The sequence below is a fragment of the Ornithorhynchus anatinus genome, chromosome 13 (assembly GCF_004115215.2).
Source record: "Ornithorhynchus anatinus isolate Pmale09 chromosome 13, mOrnAna1.pri.v4, whole genome shotgun sequence".
Lineage (NCBI taxonomy): Eukaryota > Metazoa > Chordata > Mammalia > Monotremata > Ornithorhynchidae > Ornithorhynchus > Ornithorhynchus anatinus.
Window position 1 is genome coordinate 4027502 of NC_041740.1, and position 19517 is coordinate 4047018.

Consider the following 19517-nt stretch of genomic DNA (forward strand, 5'->3'; position numbering starts at 1 on the left):
AATGGAAGAAGTAAGAATAGAAAGACATTTTCAAAAACTCTAAACTCTATTGGGGTTGTTGCCATGGCAAGTTCTTAAGAAATGACAAAATTACTGTTTTTCTGAATTACAAATTCTTTTCCCCCCAGCCTTCTGTCCTGCCCTGCCCAGAAAGTGGTCATATCCAGCTTGATGCATGACACACTTGTTCTTTTATTATAACTGTTTTCAGATACCAAGGTAGTGAATTTTACCTGCAGCAGCGTGGGGAACCAGTTCTGATGTTTCCATTTCTTCACATGTTTGTGTTGGTTCTCCATCACCTAACTGCTTACAAAACATGCAGATATATTCTTCTCTTAACTGAGATTCTAATTCCGTGTCTGTTGGTTTGTCACATTCTATGTGAATCCACCTGAAGTGATTGAGAGTACATGTGCATGAAAAACAAAATCATCAGATAGCGAAGCAATTAAAATCCAAACAGCACTTGTGGAGATAAGGAAACTCGGGCGGAAAGGAACACAGTGGTGGCACAGGTTGTGGGGTAAACTGGAGCATGCTGCCCCTTGAGTGTTGTTTCTCTACAATTTTGGACTCCATTTTTCCCCTCGGGATGCTTGCAACGGTACCTCCTACATGCACTACTTCAATAGCACAAGGATCAGGGAATGACGTCAAAGTGGTTGGGCTTCGGGAACACGTTTCCTCTACTGTGCCCAAGACCAAAAAGGGTAGGATGTGATAAGCGATAGGTGGATGCCAGCATATGAGACAGTACTAATTGTAGGCATGCCAGGGAGTTGGACAGGAGAACAGGGGAAAGAAAAAAGGACTGCTGAAGAGGTAAATTTGGTTTAACCAACCCACAGGTGCACAGCTGCTCAGGGCCCAGAGCAGCAAAAGCAGCCTTGGTGACTCCCTTGGAAGTTTCCCCACAACTCCCGGGGGGTCATTGGCCACCACTAAAAATGTTGGCCTACTGCCATGCCCTAGTTATTCTAGAGGTTTTCATCACAAGGGATTAGGACTAGCCTGGGCACAATGGAACAGGGATGCGTCCAGATTTTGGACATAAAGGCAGATACCTGTATCTGACCCCATTGTCTTCTATCTGCCCCAGCATTTAGTAGAGTGCTTAGTACAGAGTGAGCACTTAAATCCCACCATCACCATTATGATTATTATTAGATACCCAACTGCGACAGCCTCCTTACCTTTTGCACATGTGACAATGCAGCATGTCTTTCTGGAAGTCTGGATGATAGTACTTTCCACAGAAAGGACAAGATAAGCTCTCTTGCTGTTGGTAACAACTGTCACACACTAGACAATTGTGGTGCCATTGAGCGCTAGTTCGAGTACCACACTCTGCACACACCCTGCAGTTCTAAAGATGGGAAGAAAAGGTGGAATTCTTAATTGAAAACCCAGAGAATACTTTCCTAGAAGAGCTGTGATACTGACTCATTGACTCTACATTTGACATTGCCTATACAGACACCAACTTTACAGAAAATAACTGTAAGCCTTTAAAGTCAGAAAACGAACTCGGTGAAATTTTCACTGTACCGCTCAAGAAATATTTTATCCAAGGTTTTCGTTTGTCCCTTCTAAAATATAGGATTCCGTTCTATCTTGTGCAAACTATGTCTAACGGACCAAAAATTTTCATCATTGGATGTGCCCAGCTTATTTTCAATTTACTATGTGGATTTATTTTTTATGCTGCAGGAGGATCAATAAACTAGGTATGAGGTCCATCTGTCGTCCCTCCTGGTTCCTGTTATTCCCTCCAGCTAGTACCCTAATAAGGCTGTTAAAATCTGTATCCTTCAAGTTGTTTCTTTTCCTGCTGTCTTCTTTCTTCCTTCAGGATCTTGAATATAATATCAGAACTGCCTCCTCCAAGGTGTTCTTCAACCATTCAATTCTTATCTAGCTTTCCCTTATAAGGATCAAATCAAGGATACCTTCCCTAGTTGATTCCTCTACTCTCTGTGATACAAACTTCCCCCCAGTGTAATCCATACAATCAATCGCTTTTCCAGCAGAAAACTGGAAAGTTCAAGTCTGCAGGTACTTGGAGATATTGACAGGATGTCTCGCTGGTGAAATGAGTTAAAGAGTTCTCAGACACCTTCTCCTCTTGCTTTGAAATAAGCTCCCTTTTCACCTTTACCCAATCACTCTCTAGTTTAAAAACTTGCTTGGTTTCCACGGCCACTGATTATTTATGACTATCTTTAATAAACTAAGCACTACTACCAATTAATATAATTACTACCTCCTTTCCTCTCATGCCTATCTTTCCATAAAAAGGACAAAAGTATTTTTCTTTTGATACTATAATCGCATTTCTGCAAAACCGGTCTGCTATCCAAAAATTGTGTCACATTAGCAACTCTTTCAAAGGGAAACAAGGAATTAAGGGGAAATGTGGTTTCATCCCAATGGGTACAACTCAAACGGTTGTGAGAAGCAAACATTTCCAAAGTGAACTATTTCACTTCACTTATTACTCTCAGAAGTATCAACAGTCAGTGGACCCCACAGGAACCAGTAAGCATTGCTGAACATCACTTTCTAATAAATAATAAATTTTAAACAGTCATATCTGCCACAACGTGTACTCTGCTTATGTATTTAAGAAAAAACGCTATTGTCAAATTAGGAAATGTTCTTTTTACAATGCATATCTGTCCGGATAAAACACAACACAAGAAACCGTTTTGCATATATGAGCGACGTCAGTCAGGGAATACAGACTTTCTGTAATGTGAATTCTCCAGGGATACAGTTCTTGAGTTGTAAGAAATCTGTACTTGCAATTGGTTCTCTCTGCTAAGTCAGTGCTCTGCACACAGTGACTACTCAATGGATACCATTGACTGATTTACTTATTAGCAGTCAAGAATGACTAATGATAAGCTTTCCAGATGATCATGCATCTGCCTGAAATGACACTCCAAGAAATGTTACGGTGACTTTGTTTCTCTAGTCTTCTATTATATTCTATCCAAATTATGTTCAGAAAACATGCTACAGCAGAAATGGCTATATTCTTGAACCATTTGGTCATATATGCTTCCCCTTGCATTCTGCCTGTTTTTCCAATTACATGATTATCACAGGTCAAAATCCAGTCCTTCCATTTCCCTTATTATTTCTGTTGGCATAAAAACATTTCAGTAGCCAAGGATTCTACCTTTCCTCCCATCTCTTTTTCATATGCCAGTCTGTCTGGCATTGTTATCCTGAGAATAAATTGTGGGCATGTTACTCTTATTTCCAAATGCTTGAAGTCCATTATACCTACTTTGCATTTCCAGCCATTTGTTGGTACAGAATCTATAACTGGTTGAAGACAAAAAGTATGATATCCCTTGTCACACGTATCACACACGAGCATCTTGTTATCTTCTCCAGAGTGCCTGTAACAGAGTTAGCACTGAAGATATAACCTGATACCTGATGTTTTAAAGTGTTAATTTGAAAGTCAACATTGTAAAAGGAGAATAGGACTGGGTTAAACTATCAATTCTACTTTAGTAGCTCCATACTATCACACTGAAGGAAAGCGATATCACAAATTAAGGCATTTGACATCTGAATTCCATCAGAAAAAACTACATTATTTTGTATCAAAACACTGGACAAGTTCTGATTATTACTGCCATAGATCAAATGAGGGAAAGGGCAAGAATTGTCTAAATCAAAGACAAATCAAAGTCTTAAACAGTAACAGAAGACCCTACCTAAAGAAGGTGTGCTAGCAGGTGACTTGCATAAAAATTGAAAATAAAAGACATTATGGACTGCACTTCTTCAGATTACTGATATACACTTATTAAGTGGATTATGTAACACTTAGATGCCCAAAAAGCAGAATTTTCTGTGGACTGCATTTTTGTGGGGCGCAAGATGTTTAAAGCAAATCACCCAGGCTGAACTGTTATATTCTGCTCTTTAACCTATTCTTCAAAAAACTGTTAATGATCAGCAAAATTATCTTACAGGTTTCCCTTTCTCCCTAAATGCACCTATTAGGAGGTGCTAAGGGCAGGCAACAGAGATTAGGAAAAAGAGATGCAATGGTCACAGAGATCACCCATGTATTAAAGAAAAAATCCTCTGGTTATTTTACTACATATTTCATATATCACTTAAGAGGAGGACCTATTCATAGATCTTTTGACTCAACTCTTTACCATAGCAGATATGTCCAAAGTGTCTGCTAATTCTGTTCTGTTGTACAATGTACTAGGTACTGAACGATGGATGGAAAAACTCTCAGTTCTCCTGTCAAGGGGCAGGTAAGTTAAAATCTGGGAAAATCACAAGAGGCAATCTTTAAAAGAGGCTCTTCAAAACTCGCTTCTTTGGGTGTCACCTGATTTATAGATGAAACAATCTCTATTTCTCTTTTGGGGAGCACTTATATCAACAATTGGCCTTGAGAAGGTAAGGGTTAAGAAGGTAGGAATAAGATGGAGAAGAAAGTCAACTCAAGCCACAGATCAGGGAAGCGACCCTCTGGTAGAGGGGGAGAAGAAACTAGAGCAGCCAAAAAAGCCAAATGGGATGGCTAAAACAGGATGGAGGTGGGAAAAGTTACAAAGTTCAGAAAAAAGCCAACCAACAGGGGTGTAAATGGTAGTTTAAAAAGGAGGAAAGCAGAAATTTTAATTTCTGTGCAATTCTTAGTGGTTTCCAGCCAGTAAGGTATTGATAGACAACTTCTTTAGTCTCCAAAGGCCTTTTCAATCAATAATCTCACTTTGACCTCAGAACATCCCTTCACAGTCTTATTACCCCAATTATCTGATGAGCAGGTTAGGGTCTGAAAAGTCAAACGCCTAGTCCGAGGTCACACAGTAGGTTAGTGGCAGAGCTGAAACAACCACAATTCAGGTCTGTGGAATCTCAGCCCAGTGCGCCTTCTAGCAAATAGCTCGCTTCTTTTTTAATAGGCACTTAAAGGACACAAATATATTATTTTTCCATTTCATGAAGGTGATAGCAACTGCTTCTCAGACTCAACTTTTTAACCGATCTTCATGGTTTTGTTCTTTGCCCATCAACTTCCCAACCACCTCACAGACAGGGTATTGTCATCAATTTATTCAGTTTACCATAAAAAAAGAAGTTGGGCCTTCCTTCACTCATCTTGAACATTATGCCAAATTTAACTTTCAGGGAGCCAAGATGGAGAGCCCAATTTGTTGTGCTGCATTAAAATCACATTATAACATTCAAATCGTATTTCAAAATAGAAGCTGCAGGAAAAAGTTATGATTTGAACCTGTTCCTCTCATCTAAAAGGCCTAGGGAACGAAAACACTCTCCATTCCTTTAGACAGTAAACTCCTTAAATCTGGGGATAGTGTGTTTCCTCGATATGCCACAGAACCCTGTCTTGCTGAACCCTCAGTGGACTTCCAATAAATAATCCTTTAGTTTAGCAATTAAAATTGCCACTTACTTGCAGTTCTGACACACTTTGCAGTCAGGACACTGCCAACCTGCTCGTTTCAATGGTGTAATTGCTATATCCAGGCACATTCCGTGGTAATGCTGGCCACATGTAGTACAATAGAACTGATCTAAGAGGTCTCCAGGACTGTCGCATACTGCACAGTTTGCTTCTTCCTTAGCTATAATTTAAGAGGAAACAGAAAGATCACCCCCAAATTTCCATGAGCCTTTCACTTTCATCACAGTAGAAATATGTTTTTTAAAAAACTAGCTTTTGGGGTTTACTTACCTTTTCTTTTTTTTTCAAATGGTATTTGTTAAGTACTTACCATGTGCCAGGCACTGTACTAAGTAGGGGTAGATAAAAGAATATCAGGACAGACAGTCACTGTCTCACATAGGGCTCACGGTCTTTTACAGATGAAGGAACTGAGGCACAGAAAAGTGAAGTGACTTGTCCAAAGTCACTAGGCAGACAAGTGGCAGAGCTGGGATTAGAACCCAGGTCCTTCCGACTCCCAGGCCCATGTGCTATCCAGCAGACCACACTGCTTCTCTCCAATCTTCTTGCATTTTTTCCTTTCCTCCTAATCTCATCATTTTCCCAGTTTTTCTTCAATCTTCCATACTTTCTCCCCATCTCCCCATCTCCCTTCCTGACTCCTCAAACACCTCACTTGCACGGTCCTCAGTAACTCTTCTGCTATACTTGAATCAAAGTGTTTTCACGGCTGCCACTGTGTGTATTTGAGTTGGGACGTGTTTACGGGTCATGAATTATCCATGTATGTCCATCTGTATGTGTTATCTTGTGTGTATCCAAGGGTTTTTTCCTGCGTGTTTGTAAATTTCTTCTTTGGCAAATTGCTATGTGGATGGCTCTCTTTATATGCATCTGAGTATGTGCTTCCTTGTAAATGCATATGTCTATGCCGGTTTGTTACGTTCGTTCCACTTGGTGACACAACACTTATGCATGTGATGTCTGTTGCCGAACTGTACTTTCCAAGAGCTTAGTACAACGCTCTGCACACAGTAAGCGCTCATTAAATACGATTGAATGAATGAATGGAATGTCTGTGTTTTTCTATGCATTTGTTTCTGTTTCCCTTTTCTACCTCTGTACTTAGGTGTGTGTTTGTGAGACCTCTCTGATATTTAGCTCTCCTCCAACTACCTCACACCTCCTTAATCTAAGTCCTTGACTAACCACTATAAACCCTAAATGTTCCCTAGCTCCCTCCTTTCTGCTTCTGGGTGCTACCAACTTTAGTTATAGGAGCAGGACTTGGAAGAACTCTAGCTCTCTCTCCTGTACTCCCACCTGTTCCTGACGGTAGAGAGGGAGAGAGATTAGGACTGGAGATGTAGATTTGGGTAGTCCTTCGGTGTCGTCCTGACTTGCTCCCTTCATTCATCTCCCCCTCCCAGCCCCACAGCACTTAATGTACAGATCTGTAATTTACTGATTTGCATTCATGTCTGTCTCTTCCTGTGAGTAGGGAACGTGTCTGTCCATTGTTACATTGCACTCTCCCAAGCGGTGAGTACAGTGCTCTGCACACAAAAAGTGCTCAATAAATACCACTGACTGAAATACGACTGATTGGTTATTCAAGGGCTGATGGGATGCCCAGAAACCAAGACACGCTCCTCCCAAATCCCCAGCTTACATTTCCCATCTTCCTTGCAAAGTTTCCTGAGGTGCAGATGTGACCTACAGAGACACTTTTGCACTCTGCATCTACTCTAAAGGGGCTGTTCTGAGTCAAACCTGGAAGGTTCTCAGGGGCCCTTCCAGCAATTCCGCCCTTCCTGTTTTTGTTGTTGCTTTGGTATTGTTGTTTAAGGGCTGGTGGAGGTAGAAATAATAATAATAATAATAGTGATGGTATTTGTTTAGCGCTTACTATGTGCCAAGCACTGTTCTAAGCGCTGGGGGGGTACAAGGTAATCAGGTTGTCCCACATGGGGCTCAGAGTCTTAATCCCCATTTTACCGATGAGGAAACAGGCACAGAAGTGAAGTGTCTTGCCCAAAGTCACACAGCTGACACGTGGCGGAAGTGGGATGAGAACCTATGTCCTCTGACTCCCAAGGCCATGCTCTTTCCACTGAGCCACGCTGCTTCCAAAATCCGTAATTCAGTCAGAATTCACCTAGAGTGAACCTGAACCTCCGGGATACACCAGATTAGAGGAAGGCCCAGAAGGAAATCTTCTGTGTCATTCTGGTCTCTAGAAGCTGAGGATTTGGAGGTCTGGGCCTAGGGTCCTGATGCCCCCGCAAACTGTGCTGCAGGGACTGCCTAAAGCTGCCAACGCCGTCTTACCGATCCACATGCCCCTAAAAAAGGTCACAATAACTTCTACTCTACTCTTCTAGAGAAGCAGCGTGGCGCAGTGGAAAGAGCACGGGCTTTGGAGTCAGGGCTCATGAGTTTGAATCCCAGCTCTACCATTTGTCAGCTGTGTGACTGTGGGCAAGTCACTTAACTTCTCTGTGTCTCAGTTCCCTCATCTGTAAAATGGGGATTAAGACTGTGAGCCCCACATGGGACAACCTGATTCCCCTGTGTTTACCCCAGCGCTTAGAACAGTGCTCTGCACATAGTAAGCGCTTAACAAATACCAACATTTTTTTTTTTTTTTTTACTCTTCTCTGATGATGGAAGAAACTTCTGCCCTCCCTGATTTTCAGATCTCCCAGTGTTAAACCATTTTACATAGTACTCTATGAACATTCTCCACCCTAGTAAAGAAAATTAAAGGTTCCATTTCCACAACCTCAGAAGGCAGTTTAATAGCACACTGTTCATATCATATTACTTGCGAGCCCCGGAAGGGAAAAAGACCGTGTTTGATCTGTTTATCGTAGATCTACCCCAGCACGTAGTACAGTGCTTAGTGTACAGTGGGCGCTTATCAAATGCCACAATTACAATTATTACAAGTATTGTCCAACAGGTTCTCATAGGATTATTAATATACAGTTCTACCATAATACATGTTTCGCTGGCACTTTTATGTAGGACGCTGTTAGGGAATTAGGCAGCGTCCTAACAATACAGGCCTTTTTGGATACAACGCAATACAGCACCAGTCAAAACAGCTGCATACATGCACACGACATTGGACATGGATGAATACTACGAAACACGGTCTCTCTCTTCTCCCTGAGTTATATAACGCGGCATCGTACGAAATGATACACCAAATGATCACACACTGACACCTCCAGTTTAGGATACTCCATTATTATAATACTCTTTTAAAGCCCTTTTTGATATGACACCAAACTTTAACACCCTTAACAGTGGTCTCTCACATCCCAAAAGCATAACAATAATAAAGCATTCTTCTTTTTATTATGTTTCCTGTTAAACGCTTACTACACGTCACTTTTCCAAGTGGTGGGGCATATACGTGCTAATCAGGTAGGACACAGTCCCTTGTTCCACATGAGCCTCAAAATCTAAGTAGGAGGGAGTAGAATTGAATCCTCATTTTACAGATGAGGAAAATGAGGCACGGAGAAGTCAAGTAACTTGCCCAAGGTCATACAGCAGACACATGGCAGAGCCGGCATTAGAACCCAGGTCCTTTGGCTCCCAGGCACCATACTCTTTCTTCTAGGCCACGCTGCATGCGAGATTTGCTGCGCACGTGCTGTGAGTAGCATACACGCATTCAGGATGTTGGGCAAACTGTGGCCTACTGCTCAGGACCAAACATGCAGCTGCTGGGTTTTGGATTGATGCCACTGTAGTTTCCCAACAAAAAGAAACAGTACAGTACACTTGAGACCTCAGAGCAAATCTTTAATACAGTAGCAGCATCTTTCAAAGTTGACGTGCGCAAACTTGGAGATATAAACGAACACCGTTCCACAGAACAGACCTCCCGGTCCAGTTTCTTCCAACTCTGGGATCTGTGCAACATTATCTCTATAGACCCTCTCTAATTGCAGTTGGCGAATTTGCTACAGAGTCGACACCCCGCTGACTTTTTAAATGCAGCTGTTGCAAACTTACATCGTTCAGGAGCCTGGTCAATGTGTTCTGGACAAAGAAGGGAGGAATGACTGAAATCCTGAAATGTGCCTGCTCCAGCAGCACAAGGGTAATGGTACATCTGGGTACATTTCTCTTCACAGCATTTGATAGTGGCTCCAAGGTGCTTACAAAATGCACATCGCTGGAAGGGGGAGGGGGAAAAGAAAGAGACAACTTTTGAAACAACTCAAAAATCAACAGACAAAATATGGGTTCTTGATAGAAAGTTCCATACTATTTTGTATGACAAAAATGAATCAGGAGTTTCAGATAAAGAAACCTAGTATTGTGATAGAAGGAAATAGTACTTCATAATGAATCTAAAGCATTTAAAAACATACTTAGGGGAGGGAGTCTCAGTCAAAAAAGGCTGCTGCTGATGGTGTCACTTTTCACAGAAAAAGAGCAGTTGAAAAAACTTACTGATGAGGCTAATAAGTCTTCTCAGCACCGACTGTATGTCTAGCCTCTCCCTTGGTTAATGACTGTGGGTACTGAAGGCTGACCTTGCAATTTGACATTCTGCCTTATAGCACAGAAAATCTCATTAGGCTTTTTCTTCATTTAAAAAAAAAATCAGACTGCTCAATTATCCACACAAATGGAAGGCAAGAAAGAGATGTGTCAACAAAATCCACAGGTGATCCCAAAACTTTATACAAGTACTAGGAACCGACTCCACTCGCGTGTGTTTTGGCAAGGGGGAGGGGGGGCCCAAACCTTTTCGAGCAAAATTCCTGGACTCACCCATATGAAGTCTCTGGCAAAACCTGAGGGTTTCCAAATGGTGGCTTTCTAGACAGCTTTTGAAATCTGTCCCCCCTTTGCACTTGTGCTCCAAATGGTAAGTTGGTACCCAAAACAGTAGCCACTAGCTTCAACTTTCTTTTCTACAAAATCTTAAGAGCAGATCAGAAGTCCTGGCCTCGCTTCCCATATGGTGAGGTGACAAGCAATGAAAGGGCAAAAAGGCAGGCAAACAGAAAGCTAAAGGAGAAAAGGCCAGGGGCCAGGATAATCTACTAACGCATAATCAGTCCCTGAATAATTTACAGATGTTTCTAAAAGAGGTAAAAAACTTTCTTCGCTCTCCACCCTACAACATATCAAATGTTGATATGTTCTTTAATATCTCCACATTTAGAAAAAATTTATCCAGTTATTGGTCTTCACAAACTGGACAGACTGCAAGTTCCCAGAAGAGGACTCTCACTTTATATTCCGCACCTATTATATTGCCACTCAGAAGCACTGACCACTACACAGACATTAAAAATGTCAATGGCTTTCTTGTATTAACTAGGGGCGACATTGTGCATGTGCGAACGTGTGTATGGAGAGATCAGTGAGGAATGGTTTAAAACCATTATACTGAAAAGCTACTTGATTTGGAGATATGTTAATGCGGCTCAGGGAAGTATGCTCTGAGAAGCATCCTGATATTAAAACACCAAAAAGCCAACTAAAAATGAAACTTCATGCTGTGCCTCCATTGGATATTAGCTCTTCATGGACTGAAAATCTGCATTTCTGCTTCTGTCGTAATTTTCCAAGATCATAGCACAACACAGAAACCCCAGGTTAAGATTCTCCAGCCTCTGCATATATTCCTGTCATTTTCGTTCTTCTGCTTTTACCTAATTGACTGTTCAGTTCTCTAACTTTTCCTGGCAATTTAATTGTTGATCTTTCCCTATATATCTGTTCCTCCTGCACCTCCTTTCGTTTTTGGATTATGAACCCCCTATGGCCAAGGACCTTGTCTGGATTAATCAACATGGATTATTTCAGAGTTTGGTAAAGTGCTTCGCACCCTGTAAACACTTAGTCGATGCTATTGGCCAGTGTGAATTCATTGGAACACGATGATAACACAATTACACTAACAATGTTGGCAACAGTTCATTACATTAAATGATGTTAATAAACCCTGGCTTGATCAGATATTCGATTCCATTCTATATGAAACGGAAATCAAAATGCTAGGGTAAAAATTCAAGGGATTCTCATGTCCTTTGAAAAAATTAAAGCTTTCCTTTAATCAAATCTGCAATGAACAATGTAAGGAAGGGGATCAATTGAGAGTAAAACCTGAAACTATTTTGAAAAAAAAATCCCTGGAATATGCCCAACATGCTAATTTACAACATCATATAGAGATTTGGGAAATGGAGGGAGGGGAAATGGAACCCTAATTATATTTAATTGAACCTTTCAAACCCATCTGCTACAACTATTTAGCTAATCCAAAGCATTTGGCATTTAGGAAAATGCACGCTTTACAGATTACGTGATATATATTATCTTGAACCAAATTTTTTAAAAAATCAAACCATATCAGCATTGGTGGAATTCATATGCCAGAGTGATAAAAAGAAAATGGTCATATGAATAAATTCCTTCACGGCATTTTTGCAACAGCTGCGGATTTATTTTATCAGCACTAGAATCCTCCTTGTCTCAAATCAGACAAGTTAAGACCTAAGAAACATGAGTAATGACTGTAAATCTCCCTGACAGTTGGGGAGAGGTGACCAGTTCAGAAATTAAAACTAGCCAAAAGGCTCCATAAAACGGCATGGTATATCGGGGATGCAAATGGGCGCTCGGTGGCAGCTAGAGAAGCAGTGGCTCGGGGGGAGCTGTGCTGGTCTTCCTCTGGCTACCCTCTCCATTCAGCCGCCCCCTTACCACTCCCTTCCTACCCCTTTCTAATCCTCGGCTGCTGAAATTTGACAGGCTAGTTCTCAAAAATAAAGGTTGATAGGTGGTTCTCAAAATCTTGAAAACACCCTTGCTGCATTAATAAAGTATTTACTTGGCAGGGTTTTTTTTCAGACCTATGGTCTGTGGTTTTGCAATGTTAAAATATTTTCTTAAAAAACAAAGAATTAAACCATCCTTTGACCAAAATAGGGAATTAAAAGACCAAAATACCAGATTAAAAAAATATGCCTTGTAAAAAATAGTCCACTACCTGAAAGTTCTTGAATGGAGAACTCAGGTTTGAGGAGTCAAGATCTTTAGTTGCCTTTGGGATATGGTAAAGGATTCTAAAGTACAGCTCTTAGAGCTTATAATGAATTCACAGATGACATGATTTTAAGGATAAAATATGTTTATGGACTAAAAAATGGGTTTTAATGAAGAAATAATGGCTAGGAAGGTCAGGGAGCTTCCAAACCCAATTAAACAAATCTTTGCAGTCTAAGGTGGCATAAAAACAAATGGTATAAATGATATGTGGTATTAAATAATATCCATCATTCTGTAACAACAATATTTTTACAGAACCTATTTCCAGGTGTCTTGAAGGATTACGCACTCATCATTTTTTTGCAAATTCCTTAAGTTCATTCATTCATACATTCAATAGTTTTTATTGAGCGCTTACTATGTGCAGAGCACTGTACTAAGCGCTTGGGATGAACAAGTCGGCAACAGATAGAGACAGTCCCTGCCGTTTGATGGGCTTACAGTCTAATCGACGGGCTTACAGTCTAATCAGGATAATGAAAAATTTTCTCCATGTTATAGAAAGCAAAAGAGGTAAAGGGAACCTTGCAAAAGGATAATGGCTCTTCCTCCCTGTGGTTTTCATTAGACTAGACCTAACTGCTGTTCAGTTTCCATAAATGTGTAATCCCCCAGCTTAATTTATTTTAACCCAGGACAATGATTCAGAGAATTCAAATTTTCATACCATAATTGACAATTTACACTCAACGAATATATATGGGTATAAAAGATAGAATCATGTCCTCAAAGAAGTCTGAGTGAGTATATGATTAAATCAGATAATGACTACTGGGGACAGATACAGGGCACCAGCTTTTCTGGGATATATATCATCAACCCCTACTTGTGTTTCCTGACCTTTGTGGCCCTTTCAGCCCAAGTGATCTGGAGTTCTAATGTTCTTTCTTTCTTTTTCTCTCTCTCTCTCTCTCTCACACACACACACACACACACATCACCACCTCCTTTCATTTTGAGCAAGAAATGGGTAAGAGAGAGTGGGAAAGGAAGGAATTTATTTGCATACTTCAATTAAATCTATGAAATATTTACATGCAAATGCATTAATTTTCAAGGTCATGCTATTACAGACTTTTGAAAGCAAAACAGCAATCCTTACGTGTCTACTGACTACCTATTCTGAAAATACAAAGTATAGTCATTCCTGCTACAGTGTGAAACTTAGATTCTTGAAAACTGTTCCAACCACTGTTCTGATGTTAAATAAGAGATTGCCCGGGGGGGGGGAGATGGTTCAGAAACAACAAACAGCCAGATCAGGATTCAAAAAGGCTTGTGGGGGAAAAAAATGCAGCTTTCTAAAGCTAGCTTCAATAATATTTTATTGGTAGTTCATTAGCCATGTATAGAGAACTAATTGTGGATGCTTAACTAAAGAAGCAATGTGGCCTCCTGGAAAGAACACACATCTGAGAATGAGGACCCGAGTTCTAATCTCAGCTCCTCTACTTTCTTGCTGGGTGGCCTTGGGAATATCACTTAACTCCTCTATGCCTGAATTTCCTTATCTGTAAAATAGGGATTCAGCATCATCTCCCTGCAACTTAGGCTTTGAGCCTCATGTACGGTAGGGCCTGTGTTCAAGTTGATTATCCTGCATCTCCCCTAGAACTTAATACAGTGACTGGCACATAGTAAGTGCTTAACAAGTACCATTTAAAAACAAAGCAACACAAACATCATCAGGGAACTATACAAGTACACTGAAAGGGGAAAAACACTGTCCACTGCTGGCAGAATTTTTTTTTTTTAATGGTATTTGTTAAGCACTTACTATGTGCCAGGGACTGTACTAAGGGCTGGGGGTAGATCCAAGCTAAACAGGTTGGACACAGTACCTGTCCCAAGTGGGGCGCGAGTCTTAATCCCCATTTTACAGATGAGGTAACTGAGGCATAAGGATCTGCATGTTTTATTCACCCCTCCCTCAGCCCCACAGCATGTATGTACATATCCATAATTTACTTTTACTGTTTGCATCCCTCTTTAGTAATGTGGTTAGGGAGCAAGTCTACCTTCTCTGTTATATGGTACTCTCCCAAGGACTTAGTACAGTGCTCTGCACAGAGTAAGTGCTCAATAAATATGAATGTGCAGCCAAGTGGCAGAGCCAGGATTAGAAACAAGGTCCTCTGACTCCCAGGCTCTTTCCATGAAGCCACACTGCTTTTCCAACACAGACATGTGCTTGAGTTGTTTTTGCAGTGACAGTGACAGAAAAGGGGCCTTACGGAATTTCCATGGCAAAGTGTGCCAGCCAGTGGGTACGCGATTCTTTCTCAGAGTCATACCCACAGAGGCAGTGTTACTATCAGTGGGAATTGAACGATAATTCAACCGCTACCAAAGGTCATATGCAAACACTGCAATTATTTTGCAGTATATTTGGTGACTTTTGTACGATCTATCAGACCAAATCTCGACAGTCCACCGCTCTGCCCGCCTTCAAATCCCTCCTAAAAAAATCATCTATTTTTAAAAAAATCACAAATCACACAGGTTTTCCATCCTCCCTTTTATGTTGCTTAAGCACTTATCTGTGTACCCGTTAAAGCACTAGACTGTGAGTTCCTCGTGGGCAGGGAACATTTCTACCAACTCAGTCAGTGTACTCTCCCGAGTGCTTAGTACAGTGCTCTGCACACAGTAAGCGCTCAATAAATGCCTCTGATTGACTGATACCAACTGTACTGTTTGGTACTTTCCCAAGGACTTAGTTCAGCGCTCTGCATACAGTAAGCACTTAAAAAAGACCAGCGAGTGAATGCTATGTAAAATGCTAGTATTCTATATGCCCAACTTTGTAAAATGAAAAAAAACAAACAATAGAAGCATTTACTCATCTAGTTATCCAACTCAGCTCTAAAAGTGCAGGCACAATAAATCTAAAGATGATTTTCCCATTTCAAAATAAAGCAAATGACAAGGCATCACCTGGTTCTGAAATAGGATCTTAACTCAGAAGGTCAATAAAGGAAACTGTATTACAGGCTTCATTTTTAAACTATATACACTGAATTTTTCTCATGAGAGAGAATTAGAGGCCTGAAATGAGTAATACCTTCTGGCCCTGGCATTAATGAAACCTCAAATAAGCTTGAGCATAAACAATAGTTAATGGGACATGCTGCTGGAGTTCTAGCAAGCTTCATCAGTTACTCTACGATCGGGGGAGGCTCAGAATTGCTTATGAATATCCATCATCATCAGAATGTCTAATATTGAATGCAGCATTTTCCAAGTACTGTACTGCACATAATTAAGACCAATTATAAAACACAAAACCAGACAGGATGAGAAATAATTCAGTAAGCAATTTTCTAGTACATGATTGATTAAACTGTTATTTTTACTTTGCAATACTAGCAAAATCTATTATTTTCAAATTTTCAAAAGTTATATCATTAATATCAGTTGCCAGAAAGTAGATACAACATGCTGAACCTCCATGGAGGCATGGGTTTTTAAAAATCAAATGAGCTCGTCAAATGTCATGCACAAAGCATCAGAAAGGGGAAATACAGCTACTCTATGTTATCTTTAATTGGAATATGATTTTAAAGGGTTTTTTTGCATCTTACAAAATTGGAAAACTGTTATAACAGTCTGAACTTTTATTGTATTGTCAAAAACCTGTCACTAGTGAAACGTGTAAGCTTGAGCAGAAACATGAAAGAAGAGATAAGCAATAAAGTATGGAGTGATAATGACAAATTGGAAGCACAGAGTGACCCAATCCACCCTTGTTTAGGTTTGGGGGGTGGAGGCGCAGTATCAGGGAAGAGAAAATTCTGAAATAAACGAAGCACACATTTCCAACCCAACAAAAGGAGACTTTGCACCTAGTCTTTTTGTCACAGTGTGCGTGTAATACATGTATATATGTATACACACACAGAGGCACACGAGACAGGCACCAAAACACTATCATTATCAGTACTGAGTGGCTACTGTGCAAAGCCCTGTACTAGGCACTTGTACCTTCCCAAGCGCTCAGTACAGTGCTCTGCTCATAGTAAGCTCACTGGAAATATACTTAGCAAAGATACGTGCTACAGAAACTTAGTTCCCTTATATCCCAGAAGTAATATTAGTATATATCAGAAGTAATAAAATTGAAAACAATTTATATTTCAGTGTTTCACACTATGTTCATGTGTGTACAGTGAGCATAACCATATTCTCCACTACCAAACTATGCTATATCCAAAGCTGCACATTGTTGAAAGAATGCTCCAATTCTGCCATTGTGTTCGAGCCAAATCAGGCAACAAAAACATGCACCATACCAGAACTCATTAGATGCGTACACTCCATAGCTCTACAATCTAAAATTATTAATAAATTCTAAATTGGCTATAAGCAGAGATTATACATTTCAGCTGATTTACATAATCTTTTAGTGGTCTCACTTTCTCTTAAGAGACCAACTTTTTGGTTCCACAGAATATTAAGTCTTGATGCTTAGCAAGAGCCATAACTGTGAAGTAAATGATGTTCTTTTGATAAATACTCTTATTTGAAAACATTGATTCGTCAAACCCTTTAGCAATGTCCCAAAACAGATGTGCACAATTGCAAATTCTGTACGCTTTCAGGTTTACGAAGTGTGCTGACATTTTTACAATAAGACCCGGGTCCCTCACTCAGGAGAAGAATAAACCATAATAATTCTTCACCATCTGTTTGTTAATTTTGCATTCATTTAACTTTGCATTTTAAACTAATAATCATTTTTGTATAATACAGTTTGTTCTACTGCTAGATATTACAGATGTTCAATTTTTTTCTTAAAAAGTGGTTCCTAAGAGCACATACTACAGCCATAAAAGCTTCCACTGCTCTTAATTATAGAGATATTAACACCACTGGAAAGAAAGCAACTGCCAAGAAAATACTGTTGTGTTTCGCGTTACAAATCTTAGTGGCAAATATCAGAGTCTTTCTCACAATTTCAAATTCACTCCCAAATGGAGAATCCACTTTTCTGTAGTTAGGTTACTTTCAAGCATTACACTGCACAAATAGATCCTGACCAAATGAGGCAAAAACTAACAGTACATGATTAATTTTTACCATTTCATTTTTTCTTGCACTTAACCTAAGTCCCATGTGTACCACTTCTAAACACCTCTTATAGTATCCGCGGTGAACAAAGAGAACTGCAGCTCACTGACAGCCCGACATATTTAGTTTTAACGTCCTTCAAAGGGAAGCAATTCAAACCGAAGTAAATCTTTGGCCACCAATAATCAAAGGGTTTATAAATATTTAAGGAGAAAACAACAAAAAAAAATGGATCGATTGAAACAACCCGCCATTTTGTGTCTGGCAGGTCTGATGGGTGAGTAAAAATTGTACCCTCTCTGCGAACAACAACAAAAAAAGCAACAAAGCCATCGCAAACCTAGTTCCAGTTGGCTCAGTGGAAAGAGCACGGGCTTTGGAGTCAGGGCTCATGAGTTCGAATCCCAGCTCTGCCACTTGTCGGCTGTGTGACTGTGGGCAAGTCACTTAACTTCTCTGTGCCTCAGTTCCCTCATCTGTAAAATGGGGATTAAGACTGTGAGCCCCACGTGGGACAACCTGATTCCCCTATGTCTACCCCAACGCTTAGAACAGTGCTCAGCACATAGTAAGCGCTTAACAAATACCAACATTATTATATTCCCCTCCCTGACCTACGTGTCATTAGTTCCCTGCTTCTGCTTAGCAGTTGCAACAGCTGCTAGCCCACTTTGGTAGAGAGGAGTAGAGGTGAATAACTGGCTAACAACACAGCCTTATTCTTCTTTCAGTTTACACCTACCTACTTGCTAAACTCTGTTGGATATTTGCAAGAGGATCAAACATAAGCTCACCCAAACCTCTATGTTTGGTAATAACCCTCTGGGAAATTTGAGAAATCTGTAATAGAAAGATGTAATTTAAATTACATTTTATGTTTATAGTTTTTATAATGATCTAATGATCATCCTACCAAATCTGAATCCAACACATTTAAAAGTAATCGAAGTAATAATCTATAAACATAGATGACCGGTGATTGGCAAATTGAAAAAAAAGGTTGGAAACTACAGAAGTCCCGAATACCGGCTTTCCCACATTCATAGTTTAAAATCTACACTCTAAAGTCTAAATGAGAACTGTATAAGAAGAACTCAAATTTGAAATGGTCAAGATTAATGGGAAGATACACAGTAAAAAAATTCAACTGGAAATCCTGTCAAATATGAAGAGGACATTAATCTATACTTTAATTACATTTAAGACTTACTGCAAAGTTTTGTTTTCAATATAAATGTTTCTCATAATAAGTCATAACTACTCACTCCATAATTCTTACCCAAGATTAGGTTAAAATTCCAAGAGAGGTCATAACTTGTTTTTTAAAAGCATTAGTTTGGAAAATTTCAAGAACATAATGTTACATTAAAGTTAGTATTTAAATTTAATTGCCCTCTTGGAGTCCTTTCCAGCTCTATGGCTCTATAAATTACATTTTCTTTAGGGGGCAGTTGCGGGGGAAAGGGAGCCTAAGAGGAGTAAAATACCAATCCAATCCAATAAAGTTTGACTTAGAAGGAAATAAGCATTCTTAAATTAAACCCATGTTCAAATTTTGCAACTACTCTTGAGCTATGCATGAAAAACCTCCCTAGTCACTCTGAAGGCATCCTCTAAAAATCCTTCTTGACTTCACCCAATATTAAGAGAGGTTTACCCCAACTTCAGTTGGAAAAATCATGGTTGGGAAGTGAAATCATAACTGCTGTTTGGGAAATCCTCTCAATATCCAGTATGCCAGTGGATGATCACTGAATACAGTTTTCAATGTCCACAGTCTTCTGCCAGAAAGAGTGTTTCCAACTGGATCTAAAGTGATCCATGAGAAGCCACAGGTAGAATTTGGGTAGCAAGAAATGGGTGTGCCCATGGACAAGATGGTGATCAAAGGAATTTTCCA

General features: G+C 40.0%; 1 protein-coding gene across 7 annotated transcripts in view; it reads right to left on the minus strand.

Annotated features, from left to right (window-relative positions):
* The window catches only part of KMT2C (lysine methyltransferase 2C), a 211477-nt gene that overhangs the window by 102636 nt on the left and 89324 nt on the right, over positions 1-19517 (minus strand). For all 7 annotated transcript variants that reach the window (XM_029077323.2, XM_029077327.2, XM_029077326.2 and 4 more), the window contains exons 7-11: positions 9491-9653; positions 5465-5636; positions 3299-3413; positions 1197-1369; positions 234-394 (exon numbers count right to left, since the gene is read on the minus strand). In XM_029077323.2, the coding sequence (XP_028933156.1) occupies positions 234-394; positions 1197-1369; positions 3299-3413; positions 5465-5636; positions 9491-9653 (784 nt within the window). The remainder of the gene's footprint in view (positions 1-233; positions 395-1196; positions 1370-3298; positions 3414-5464; positions 5637-9490; positions 9654-19517) is intronic.